Source organism: Toxotes jaculatrix, chromosome 15 (genome assembly GCF_017976425.1).
Source record: "Toxotes jaculatrix isolate fToxJac2 chromosome 15, fToxJac2.pri, whole genome shotgun sequence".
Lineage (NCBI taxonomy): Eukaryota > Metazoa > Chordata > Actinopteri > Toxotidae > Toxotes > Toxotes jaculatrix.
In genome coordinates this window covers 9,790,578-9,803,982 of record NC_054408.1, presented here as the reverse complement: position 1 = coordinate 9,803,982, position 13,405 = coordinate 9,790,578, and the positions used below count along the sequence as shown (strand labels likewise).

At 40.6% G+C, this 13,405-nt stretch overlaps 2 protein-coding genes across 4 annotated transcripts; one reads left to right on the top strand and one right to left on the bottom strand.

Annotated features, from left to right (window-relative positions):
- Nucleotides 1-521: 521 nt before the first annotated feature.
- si:ch211-214p13.8 (B- and T-lymphocyte attenuator) lies at nucleotides 522-3,980 on the top strand. The gene is made up of 6 exons (XM_041056983.1): nucleotides 522-602; nucleotides 1,146-1,481; nucleotides 1,574-1,621; nucleotides 1,708-1,836; nucleotides 1,936-1,967; nucleotides 2,227-3,980. Exons 1-6 carry the CDS (start codon nucleotides 533-535, stop codon nucleotides 2,536-2,538), a joined length of 927 nt encoding a protein of 308 aa, XP_040912917.1. The 5' UTR covers nucleotides 522-532; the 3' UTR covers nucleotides 2,539-3,980.
- A 6-nt stretch (nucleotides 3,981-3,986) lies between these two features.
- Nucleotides 3,987-13,174, bottom strand: zgc:113337 (uncharacterized protein LOC503741 homolog). Of its 3 annotated transcripts, none has more exons than XM_041056979.1 (7): nucleotides 13,033-13,174; nucleotides 12,372-12,485; nucleotides 11,936-12,256; nucleotides 10,821-11,147; nucleotides 7,724-8,008; nucleotides 6,670-6,771; nucleotides 3,987-6,218 (listed from the first exon to the last, which is right to left on the bottom strand). In XM_041056979.1, the coding sequence occupies exons 2-7, from the start codon at nucleotides 12,451-12,453 to the stop codon at nucleotides 6,085-6,087; spliced, it is 1,251 nt and encodes a 416-aa protein (XP_040912913.1). In that variant the 5' UTR covers nucleotides 12,454-12,485; nucleotides 13,033-13,174; the 3' UTR covers nucleotides 3,987-6,084. The 3 variants fall into 3 exon arrangements, with proteins under 3 accessions (XP_040912913.1, XP_040912915.1, XP_040912914.1); XM_041056981.1 differs by having other exon boundaries at nucleotides 3,987-5,853; XM_041056980.1 differs by lacking the exon at nucleotides 3,987-6,218 and having other exon boundaries at nucleotides 6,246-6,771.
- Between the last annotated feature and the right edge of the window lie 231 nt (nucleotides 13,175-13,405).

Sequence of the window (13,405 nt, the reverse complement as noted above, 5' to 3'; positions counted from 1 at the left end):
AGCGCCTTATTATTTTATAAAGATGATGAGAACATTCAGTCGGCCTCCAGTGCACACTGCTCACTAATGTAAGCTGATTGCAAGACTGCATGTAGCCTCTGTATGGTGGAAATACTTTCCTACAGTTTTGTGTAGAATGGATTTGACCACCTTTTCATCACTTATGAAAAAAAAAAACACAAAACATGCACCTAAGGTTACTGTCTGACTTTGAAGTCAGGATGTCACAACTTCCTGCTGGGCTCCGTGGCCACTTGAGCCACTTCAGCACAGTGTGGTTGTGCTGTTTGTTGAGATGCTGTTTCTGTACACGTTACCAAGGTGTACAGGTTACAAAGAAATGCACAGTGCGATTTCTACACATTCACATCGGAAACAGCAATTCTTCATGACATGCTGAAATACCCACATGCAGGATGGTCTTAGAACGTATGTGGGAGGTCAGGAAGTGGTGAGCTTGTCACAAGTGAAGTAAGCCCATGCAGTAGGTTCACATAAAGATTATTTCATGGCCTTGAACATGTTGAGCCTAATGGGTAGACAGCAATACACGTATCTGGTGATATTTTGTTTATTTGTTGCCATATCTGGAAAAAACAGAGGTTAGTCTTGGCATTGCTTTTATGTGGTGATGTCCCTTTCAAGACAACTTGGTGCCTCTTTTTTTCTTTCTTTTTTTTTTTTTTTACATTGCTGCTGTTGTTTGGAAGAAAAAAACACAACAAAGGGTGTTATTTGAAAGCTACATTTATGTATGAAAGTTACATTTATGTTGTTAAAATGATGCTAAAATATTGAGGAACTGTAATGTCATTTTGGGATCCAGTGCTGAAGGCATCTGATGATCAAAGCTGAAGTCAGAGAAGAACAAAGTTGAGCTTTATGTTTTGTCAAATTGTGAGATCATTCACAAACAGACATTATTGAGGTTTATTGGACAACATGGAGAATAAATATTGATTTGGTAAGCTATTCACAAATTCCACATGTAACATGACATTTTCTCTTATTCTCCAAAATAAGATGATTTAGCGTCTACATTTCCTAGACATGAATTTGTCAGCATTTACAAAAGAACTGAGAGAAAGTTTTACGCTGCGTCAGTTCCTAAAATTATGAACAGCTTCTCGTCAAATTCATTTCAGACTTGTTTCCTTCATGTGAAGTTGAGCTGATGGTCCGGAGAGGCACCACGTGGAAAACGGCCCCGCTGCAGCCTCTGACAGTCAGATGTCCCGTCAAGGACTGTGGGAAATTACTAAACATCACCTGGTGTAAACTACTCGACACACACATCTGTGAACCGATCAATAAAACAGAAAATGTAGAAATAAGACAGAATAACCACGGTGTTAATAATGACCTGATCTCATATTTAACTTTCAAATGGATTTCTGTTCATGATGATGGCCTGTACAGATGTGATTTAAAAGCACACAACTATAGCTTAATCAGTCACACCATCAACATCTCAGTTTCAGGTAGGCAGTTTTACTTTCTCCTTCAGTGCCAAAATATACATATAATGTGCCAAAGTTCAAGTTTTAATTCTCCTATCTATCATTCCCTTAAGACATGCATCATGGGGTTGAAACAACTGACAATACTGATAATATTGCAGGTAAGAACTTTCATTTGTTGGATAGTATGCACACATTTTAATTGATGCAGACTTGGACTAATGGTCTGGTTCTTCCTCTTCTGTAGTTGCATCACCGAACACTGCTGGTGATGAGTCCATGTTCTGGCTGCCCTACTTCTACATCTGTGTTTGCACAGCCCTTCTGGTTGTCACATTAACAGTGTTAACCTTCCTGAGTTTTTATGGCTGGAAAAGTAAGAGCATTAACATGTATTCAAATTTCAGATTGCTGTAACAGAATTTGTAGATTTTATTACCTAAACAACGGAGCATTTGTTGTATCTTCTTCACAGGAACACTGACCTTCAATCCAACAAAAGGACTGGTAATGTGATGCAGTGTTGCTTACTTAAAGAATTGGATAGACATTCTGCGTTCTTGACAATATTTAGATGAGAAGATTGATTCAGCAGCTAAAAGAGTGGCATCAAATTTAGAAACTCTTCTTAGTCTAGTCAAGAAAGTGAACGAGCCCTAAAAGTATTTCTTGTATACAAATGTTTAAGAGTCATAGTGGAGTCAAGGAGGATCATTTAAGTGGCTTATTTTATTTTGTTATGGTGTTTTGTGTTTTTGTGTCATAGGAAATACCCACCCATGCGATACCTGACCTGCCCAAGGGGAGCTCTCCTTCCTCTCCTGTACTGCAAGCCCACTTCGTTCTGAATGACATCTACTCTCATTCTTCAAGTGCTGCAGGGACACTGCCTTCACCACCTTCCCTAATCACCAATGGGAACCAGCCTTTGGCGAACACAGCAGATGAAAGTCAAGTGTCAGACTGTGCAGTGTATGCTGTCATCAACCATAAACGCCCTGGGATACCTGCCACAAGACAGCATGCTGAGACTAAACAAGATAAGAACCCGCAATATGCCACTGTCAATGTTGCATGAACTTTTTTGATTTCACATAGACACATGGATGGAAAAATGTGCACGAGTACGTGGTGGTGTCATGGAACCGGTAAAGAGGTTAAACCACACTGCAGAAGAGGTGAGTGTAGGAAGCTTGGGGCCATGCAGATACTCAGTGTGTCATCTTAAATGAACCTGGATACAGCAAAGCAGAAGCAATATTTAATTTGTTCTATAAACCTCACATGTGTTCCAGCTGATGCTGCTTTGGCCAATGTTTTGGCAGTTGGGGAAAAAAAAAAGAAACTCTGAATAGCTAATCGTGCATTCCTCTGTCTGATTTGGTAGTATGAAGCCTGAAGTTTGGGAGCCATCTATATCTCATGAAGAAAAAAAAAAAAAAAGCAATTCAACATAATCATTGGCTGATCTGTGACTGTGCAAGCATTTTGTTCTTTGAGAGGTAGTGGATGTGGTGTCCTTAATATTTACTTTTGCACTCGTGTGAAATATGAATCATTTGGCCTGCTCATCTTAAAGTTCTGTGTTAAAGGAGACTATTTGAGAGACTGAGAGGTGAGATAAAGAGCAAACATGTTCACAAGTCCAGCATTTTATCTCACACATTTTCTTTCCCACACAGACCTCAGTGTTTTTCAGCGTTGCCTGTCGATCACATCAGTGTGGTTTAGCTTACATATGCAGGAAGTTAAAGATCAAAAGACCTCTGACTTTATCATTTATGGTAGCAGGTGTTGAGCTTCTGTTCAACCACAAATAGTCTACATAATAAGATACTGAGTCAAAGTAAGTTAGTCAACAAAAATCAGCTACCAGATACAATAAGAGGAGAGGAATGATAGGAACAAGGAATTTGCCAAAACAAACCTTTTTTTATTAAAGACAATATATCACAGGAGGGTACTAGTCCTCAATCTTTTGGGTTTGTGATCCCTTAAAACAAATCAGTATCTGCCCACAGCCCCCTCATCACATATTATGGCTTTACTGTTTTGATCTAAAGGTTTATAAGAGGCAGAAAGAGGTGAGAATATTCAGCATTTCACAAGAAAAAAAAAAAGAATAATAAACTAGCATTTTTGAAACAGAAGCAATCAGTTTTCTTTCTTATACATTTAATTATCTAGTGACAAATTATCTTTAATTATCTAATAAAAGTGTATTGTGATGTTATTACACGAATAACGCCATTGCCGGCCATTGTCAGCTATTAGTTTGTCAAACCAGTTAAAACAAGTAACTGGTTTTAACTAGTTGTGGCTGATGGGTGTGTATCTAACATAACCAATAAATACTGTTTGTTATCCCAGAGCTTATGAATACATCAGATCAGGATTGATGCAGTAAGCTGTGTGTGTGTGTGTGTGTGTGTGCACAATATGTGAGTGTTTTTTTTTTTTTTTTTGCTCTGCTGGGTTCATCATAACCCGCCTGGCTTAGGATGAAAAAGCCCTCGAAAAATGAGCATCTGGCAGGCAGGTCAGGCCCACCAGAAAGGAATTTTATGTTTTTATAAATCCAGTGTACAAAGCTGAGCTGAAAGGGTGGCAAGACTTTAAACTGACAAAGATTCAGAAACTTTTTATGTTTTATATTTTTATTATTCAGTTTGTTGCTTTTATTATGTCAAGTTTACATAGCTGGTCATAATATACCATTTCATCTTGTCCTCGTTTTTTCTTGACAGGACTGGATACGGGGACACATTTCCATTTATTTAAAAAATTATCTGAAACTATATTTCAGAGTTATTCTAATGTAAGCTCTGAGCTCATAATCAATGTTGTATGCACATACTGAAACTCAGACAGAGGAATGCTACAGAAAATCAACTGAGGAAAGGAATGCGATTGAAGTACTGCATCTGAAGTCGGATAACCTGCATACCATTCTTCCGCTGAGAAAGTAAATAACTGACAGATTCAAATCATATGCTTTGATATGCAAGACTATTTCAGCATCAAGCTTCCGCTTTTTAAATGCATGCACACATACAAACACAATATATCCCCGATGCATCATTACATTTTTATTTTAGTCATGTAGGTGCCACTTTAACCTAGAGCAACAGAAATGTGAGCTGGCCTTTAGGGTTTTGTTCAAGCATATTTAGGGGAGCACAGTGTTTTATCTGCAGCCCTCAAGTACTTTCTAAAACCACTGAGCCACCCCATCTCAACACCCCACCACAGTCAAACCTGAGTTCACACACAGGAACTCGTCTGACTTGCAACAAGACACGCATTCCTTTCAGAGGCACCAAAAAGGTTTCAGCTTTGCTCCCTCAGGGAATTGATCCAGGCTATTTGTCTATGGAATTTAACTTTTAAACACATCCATACACACATCCTCTCTCTCTCTCTCTCTCTCTCACACACACACAAAGTCTTTAAAACATTAAGAAAAGTTTGCAGTAGATATTATACAAACAAGACATAAGCATGTAGCCTTTTTAATTAGTATCTAACAAAGACTAGCCATGATCCCACGCCCCTCTCACAATACACAGAGGCAATCGACTGAGGTACACGAAGAAGAAAAACCTTAAAGGGAGGCTCATAGTGCCCATTAGCCGTGTTATTTGAAGGATAAGGCAGGCAATGTTCTATATCTTTCTTATTGTCAAAAATCCCGTGAAAATTCCAAAAATATCCAGGTACATTTCTACAAATTTGGCTTGGGTGTCTTGGCTTGACTAAGTAGAACATGAATCTTTGAAAATAGGGCATGAATACACGTTTTTTGAACAAAAGCTTTTAGTTTTTAGCAAATGTTGCTCAAACAGCAGTAAACAGTGAGTGTTGTTGGCCATGGATTAACTCACACCTGGTGAGCTAGTGAGTATTTATGGAAGCAGAATGGCATCTATGTGATCAGCTTAAACTAAAATACAGTACCCATGTCGATGATGTGTTTTTGTTTTTGTTTTTTGTTTTTTGCTATAACAGCAGAATCACTGTACTTTAATTTACCATACAATGACTCTGCTGGAATCTGTAGCTATTGACTCAATGAATTACAGAGCCAGAGAGAGGAAAAAAAACATGATCCAGTCAACATTTCCTCACACACTTCATGTGAGAACAGCCTAGAGATTATATAAGAGTCAGATGCAGAGGCAGAAGAGCAGAGTTGAATGTCCTACGGTTGGTGCTCATAAACAGGATTGTGTTGGACACACCTATAGAGGTGTGTTAGAACATCTTCCCTTTGTATCAAGATGATGATGATGATGATGGTGGTGATGATGCAGGGAATCAGTTCTGCAAGGCTGGCTCTGAGAAGCCCTGTCTCTTCTTTTCAGGCCCTGGTCTGTTCTGAAAAATTAATCCACTGAAAAGAAATGCACGAAGAGCAGGAGACGTCACGACACACAATGAAAGCACACATTATAAAAATACGAAGCACTTCAAAATTCGTTTAAAATAGTAATAACTGTACTGGGATACTTCTGCTGTCTGAGCTTGAACAATACGTAATCTGGAATGATGAGGTCTGGAGGAAACAGTTCTAGTTAGAACATTTTAATAAGGTGCAAAGGTCCAAGGCAAATAACATTTCAACCTAAAGCATGTCTTCATCAGAGCAAGAAGAGGCAGTTGCAGTGGCAGACCTCACATAAGGGGACCCTAGGTCTGTGAGCCAATGGGAAGGGAGCAGGGTTCCTGGCATGATGTGCGCCACTTCCTTTTCTGCCGCTAAAGCATAAAAGCAAACAGGCTTAATTTCGTGGTTTATTTAACTTTCACAAATAAGCATGCGCAGCAGACCTCATCACTCCAGATCATGTCTCAGTTGTCCCCTCTGCTGAGGCCTTGAGGTCTGCTCTGGTTGATGTGTAGATCTTTCTGTTAGTGCTACTATACGTGAATTCCTTCATGCCCAGGGAAGAAACCAGTGCCTGGCTGTGCGAGTAAAGTGCAGACGGAGTGCAGGTAGAAAAAAGGCGATATTGACATGGCAGTCATGTTTTAAATGAGACTAAAAGGCTCTGTAGAGGAACTGTGAAATCAGGTCAGGTTCATCACAGACTATTTTTTATGCTTTTATTCTTTGATGCCAAAACCCACAACATGGAGGGAGCCCTGAAAATTCCGTTTTATTAACCTTAAAATGAATTCTTGAGTTCATTTGGTTGCACACACTCACCTTCTTTGCGCAGAAAACACTTCCAAAGGCAGAAGCAGAGCGACATGACCAACAGAGCTGCCACTGTAGTGACTGAGATCAGGATGGTAAGAGCCGTCCCAACTAGAGAGAAACACAGAGTATTGATTAGCAGCATTAGTTTTTGCAGTCCATATCTGGGTAGATATTTCTTCTTATGTAAATCCTTTTAGTTATAAGGAGCTAAATGTAGCCTCTGTATTGGTATTTGTGTCTGTGTGATGTAAGGCCTGTGCTCATGCGGACACTGCTTCCCGTCAATGTAACATCTCTGATTAAATTTAAGATTTAATTTATACTGTTCCCATTTGATTTCTCTAATATGCACGCTCCTGCCCAGTGAAGCCTGCCCCTGTCCGAAGATACCACAATCCACCTACCAGAACCTCAAGAGCTCACTAAACAACATATTAAAACATGATAGATCTTGTTCAACCATTAGAAAACTGCAAGGCCACCAGCAGGGAGTCCGGGAAGTCACTGGTCCCAGACAAGAAATAATCTGGGTTTTTGTATGAATTGATCAAAACAAGATATGTTAATTAGTGAGCTTTATAGGTGCTGGTTGGTGGATCTTAGGACAGGACCAGGCTAGCTATTTCCCCCATTTTCTTTGTTAGCTTAGTCTTGTTCTAAGCTGAGCCAAGCGGCTGCTGGATGTTATTTCATTTTGATGGACAGAAATGAGAGTGGTATCAATCTTCTCATCTAACTCTTTTCCAGAGAATGAAGAAGCATATTTCCCAAAATGTTGAACTGTGTTTTAAAGCCAAATCGCTTATACAGGGCCAAGTAAACAGAGGCCCATCTGAGGGATGTGCAAGAATGAAGACTTCTGTAATCATGGTCGTCCTTTAGCTAGAAGTCTAAAACTGTCTCTGTCTGCTTTGGTATTCGTGGTGGTAGTCTGGCTTGCAGATGGGCTTCTTGTAAGGCAGGTAGGTAATGACAATATGTAAATATGTAGACGTAATGCTACTGAAAATTTTGAAATGCAGATCGACATGGAAGTGACAGTTCATCGCTACTGACTCACTTTTAGTGTTCATGGATACAGCAATCGGTGACTCAAGCCCTTTGTGGTGGACCAAGCATTTGACGGACACGTCTTTCAGCAGCCCTGACTGGACAGTCAGTGTACTGATGACCAGAGTGGTCCCGTCGCCCTGTGGGAGCTGTGTGGTAACCGGGGGGCCCATGGTGCGGTTATCTCTCTCCACGTTCCACACGATCTCTGCTGGGGGTCGCGACACAGAGGTGCAGTTGGCTTCGATCACACCTGGAGAGGTGGTCTTGTAGCTCACCTGGGGTTTGGGCAGCACTGTGGGAAGTAAACAGAGAGAGGTAAAACCACCATAACAACACCCATGCACGCATTTACACACACACATACACACACACATACTGCACACAGATGTACATGCCACGTTCACTGAAATGCCTTTGTCAAAGTTATTAATGTATTCCTCCCTCTTCCTTTGTTCTCATGTCCTATGTGTGAAATGCACAAGCCTGATAGCTCTGGAAATGGTTCCACACAATGATAAAACATTAAGTGAATAAGTATGCTGTCGGGTGCAGACATATGAAAGACATTATTTCAATCCACAAATTGGAAAAATTCGAATTTTAGTTTCGTGGGTGTTTCTGTATCTTCAACGTGTCTTTGGGTAAATTACTAAGATGATACAAGGGAAAATCCTTGAAGCCTTTGGATCTGTTAAGGTATGTGAATTCCTGTACACTTAAGATCCATAAGAAAATCTGTGGCTGTTTTCAATTCGCTGTTCTCTGGGCTGAGTGAGGAATGTGATACACTGGAACCGAGAACATTTTTGTTGGCAGGAACACGTTTAGCCACAGACATTTGGCCCTCATAGTTTTATCGTCTTCTCAGAGTTCTAGGTGATCTTCACCCACCATCGGTCTGGATAGTATCAGATTCTGGGGTGTGTAACACCAGAGACATGAAAAAATTCTGACAACAATCCAAACCATAATGCTCTACAAATGAGCACAAAGTTGGTGTGAAATTTGAAAGAATTATGGCTCCTACTTAAAATGACATTCCACAGATTTTTTCATTCAGTAGCTTTTCTGCATCTTAAAACTAAACTTTTAATACTCTGTGCTGCTAGTATGTAATATAAACGGCATACATTTGCAAATGTGAAGGAATTAAATGCATTTTATTTTTATTCTGCTCTACAACTTTAAGAATGACATTTCCCACTGAATTTACGCTTACAGTGCGTAAATTTTGAAATTAAGTACATTCACTCAAGTACTGTACTTTAGTACAAGTTTGAGTATGTTCATGTTATTTTTAACATCTGCTTCATAAGAATTGATAATAACTCACTGATTAATAACTCTCATGGGGGACATTCTTCTGCATGATGAGTATTTTCACCTTTGGTACTTGTAGTATAGTTAAGTATAAGTATAGTATAGTTAAGGCTACCTATCGTAGCCTATGTTAGTAAATAGCAAGAGTGATGTGTTTGTGTTTATGTGTGTGTATTGGTGATCGCTGTTTGGTCAGTATGTGTGAGTAAAGGAGGAGGGAGGGGCATTACGTCATCCAGAGTGGGACGAGGGTGGAACACTGGTGGCAGCAATGAGCAGCAAGCAAAAAAAAAATTAATGCTAATTGAACTCCTCTATTAGAAACACCTACTGTACTGTACAGTTCAATTTCAAACAAAAGCACATCTGTTTGTTGAGATAACTGTGAGGGAAAGGGAGCGGGAGCAAAGTGGGAAAGCGAATGAGCAAAAAGAGAGAGAGACAAAGCACAGAGGGAATCACTGTCTGCTGCAAACACTGACACAGTCATGCATCAGGACCTCAGTCCCTGCCTCCATCATTCTTTCGAATGGCCCTTTCTTCACATGGACACACTGCTCTGTGTTTATGTGTTAACAAATCACCCGACAGCGTAGCTTTGCCGCTGTATCATAAAAACACTCAATGGCTACGACCAGGAAGAAGAAAGATCAACATTCCTGTCTAAATCCCAGGGGTACCTGCCTTTGCAAAGTCCAAGGTTAAGTCTCCATGAATTTGCACAAATTTCTGCCTCTGTTATTTCTCCCAACACAGCTGCTCTTCCCAGCTCCTGCATCTACTGTACAACGTATTCACTCATGACTACTCTGCAAGAATGTGCGTCTGAAAAGGTCATGCTTATCAAAACAAAAATTCTCTCACTGAAGTGAACACAAAAGTGACATTAATGTGAAACAAAGCAGCAAAAGACAGAGGAAAAGCAACAATATCATTGACAATAAATAAATTTAACGGCCCAATTTTTAGTCAATTGTGCAGCTCAGCTCTAGGGCTGGAGGTGTTTGTCAGTCTGCTGGTCTAATACCTTGGTTTAGAGTCACTTTTGTCAACTATGTCAATTTGATGAACTACCTTGAAATTTAGTACAGACATTCATTTCTCCAGACTAAGGATCTCTCAGAACTAGTTGGTGATGTGGTATATATTGGTGTTTATTGTACTGAAAGCTATCCGACCATCTGACCATATGGAAAGCTTGGTTAAGACAATTCATTTAACCACAGGGTAACCCGAAAACTAACTACCGAACTTCCTAAAGCTTGAACTGTGCTTTGAGATTAAAGGGTAGATTCAGACATTTCAGAAAGGTAATGTGAGAACATTTTTTGGAGGTTTTGTTGGACTTTATTACCTTTGTGCAGAGCTAGCTGTTTCTCTGTGTTTCTAGTCTTTATGCTAAGCTAAACTAATCAACTACTGATGGTAGCTTCATTTTTACCATACAGATATGAGAGGGGTATCAATTTTGTTCTCAAAAAGTTGAAGTTGTGGAAGGGATGATTTCACAGCCTGCATGAGCAGGAGGGATGTTAAGAGCAACTAACAACACTTTTACTGTACATACAAGCATGTGAATCATATATTAAGACAGTATTGAAAAAGTCTGAACATATCCTTTAACCCAGCTTTATGACCACTACATTGTACATAGCCTGCTTCTCAATGGGGCAGCTCAGGTTTTGCACACCCATTGTATTTCTGGGTGTGCTTTGTAAGAATGTAAAATCTTTGTAATGTAAAATCATCACTAATAATAGCTAGTTAGGAAAAAAGACGTTTACCATAGGTGGAGAGGCAAACCATGGAGCTCTTTAGCTCGTCATGTGTGCTGTACAGGCAAGTGTAGCAGCCCTCGTCCTGGATAGCGACAGGTTGGATGGTGAGCTGGGTATCAGACAAGGAGGCACTGAGCCAGACCCTTCCCTGGTACGGTGGCTCAATCATGGGGTCACTCTGCTTTGCAAAGGAAGCCACTTCTCTGAAGTCTCCTTTTGCAGAAGTGTATCTCCATGTGATGTGTTGCACCTTTTCAGGCAAACCGTAGGAGCATGAGAGGGACGCCTTCTTTCCGCTCACAGCTGTCTTGTTGCTGTCAGCAGTGATTTGTGCTGGGAGTAAAAAAAAAAAAAAAAAACGTCACCGCTCAGTGAAAGAATGATGAATGGGGGGGAAAGGTAAGGAAAAGAACGGGGAGACAGGGGATGAAAAACAGGACAACGTTAATATTCTGAAATATGAGGCACCCAAACAAAAACCAGTCACTGGAATCTGCACCAGCTGTTTCTGGTTTGTGGAATGAGAATTCCTCTTCCCTCTGCTCTACAGCTCTTTATTAACATGACTGGCTGAGCCTCAACGGGCTCATCAACTTGCGTTCAGAAGTTAGGGGTGTTTAGGGACATCTGTATTCACATATTTTTACAGTAAATCCCCACAACAGTTTGATATTCAGGTTGTAGGGAGGACTAGCTATCACTAGAGTCTATTGGAGAATTGGGTTTGTTTATTTTAAAGGGTTGGTGCAAAAGGCGGGAACCCAAGATCACTTAAGCCAAACACCAACAAGGATAGAAACAACGATGAAAAGTGAATTCTGTCATTTCAAGTTTTCAAGTGACAACATATGTTAAGCAGTGTAATTCCTCACTTCTATTGGTAGGTGTCTTGAACAAATCTCTCAAATCCAAACTAAAAAACAGATTGATGTGAATGATACTGATTCTGCATCAAACAGAGGATAGGGTATATTATCTGATTCAAGCATCTGATTCTGGATGTCTGAGCTTACCCTGCTTAGGTAAAATCTTAACAATAACATATTGGTGTTCTTCTATTTGCCAAAACTGCAGTTTTATTCATTAAAATCAAAGAAATTGTCAGTAACGGCGTCACTCACAGGTAACAGTGAGGCAGGTCCTTCCCTGCTTTGAACCAGAAGGATGCATGTCAAAGATACAGGTGTAGCAGCCTTCATCGCGGAAGCCCACCCTGCGGATGGTGATAGCTGAGGAGTCCTTTGAGGAGGTGGCAAGCTCCACATGCTGCTGTCCACTCACACTGTCTCTGTTACCGGGTTGGTAACTCAGCAGGGTCTGGTTCTGGACATCCAGCCAACGCACCTGCCTCAGGGTTTCACCTCGTTCCCTTGAAACACTGCAGGTGAGAGTGAAGGGCCTCTCCACTGGAGCTTCAAGATGCTCTGGTGCTGTTACCCTGCCTGATACATCCACCCTAATGTCAATTACATACTGTACATAAAACATGCTCCAATTTGGTGTATTTTGAGATCCCACTTTGACTTTTTCCTTATCTTCTAAGCTTGGCCTACTCACCCTGTAGTCTTCCCACCAGCAGCAGGAGTAAACACACCTGCAGACCTTTCCTACAGGCGGCCTGGATCATCATCTTCTTCATTGCTCATTTAACAGGGAGATGGAGGAGTGGTACTATGATATAAAGAAACACCAGTTATCATTCAATTTCAATTATTCAATCTGCCCAACATGAGCTCATACGCTCCTATAATTTATACAACTGACACTGAAAGAATGTTGAAGAGCTGAGCTAACCTAATTTTCCCCACTCCCAGAGCCAGTTCAGCTCCTGTGGCCACCAGATGCTGTCCAACATGTTTAATTGCATTAAAATATTCAGAAAACTGTTCTGTGACATTCAGTACAAATATGTTCATATTAGACACAAGTTATCCCTTTTTTTAAAGAGCTCTTTATACATTTGAACTGATTTTTTTTTCTTCTGCCACATAGCTGACTAAATCGACCCTGGGGTGGATTCAAGTCTAATAAAAGGACTTGCAATAAGCCTAATAAATAAACACAAGCCTACAACAACCAATTACTCACCAAAGATGTACAGACATTATATAAAAGTCCCAAAGCTTTAAGATTGCCTGTAGTTAATCAAGAGAACTGAATTATGTCATATATTGTCCATTCCCCGTGTCATAATAAACTCATGAGACGAGACTCTCACCTATACTTGAGTCCTAATGCAAAAGTGAAAAGCCAGCAGTTGGAGATGTTCTACCTCTGCAACATCTTGCCCATCCTTACGATCCAGCAGTCTTCTGAAACATCACTGCAGTACAGCAGTTTACTCATCCGAGTGTTTTCTATTCTGCGCACCACCAGCACAATGAACACCAGCCGCTGGCGGCTCCAAACTTCTCCTCACTGGATGTAATGGAGCTGTGAATGCAGGCAAAGCCACAGATCGTGGCCTGGGTTTACAGCGCCCTCTGGTGTCACTCAGTGCGCATTGCTTTGTGGGGCAGGTTGTAAGTTTTGACCACACCTGATTAAACCAAGTAACAGCAGCAGCAGCTGCAGTGGTAGTACTAACAGTC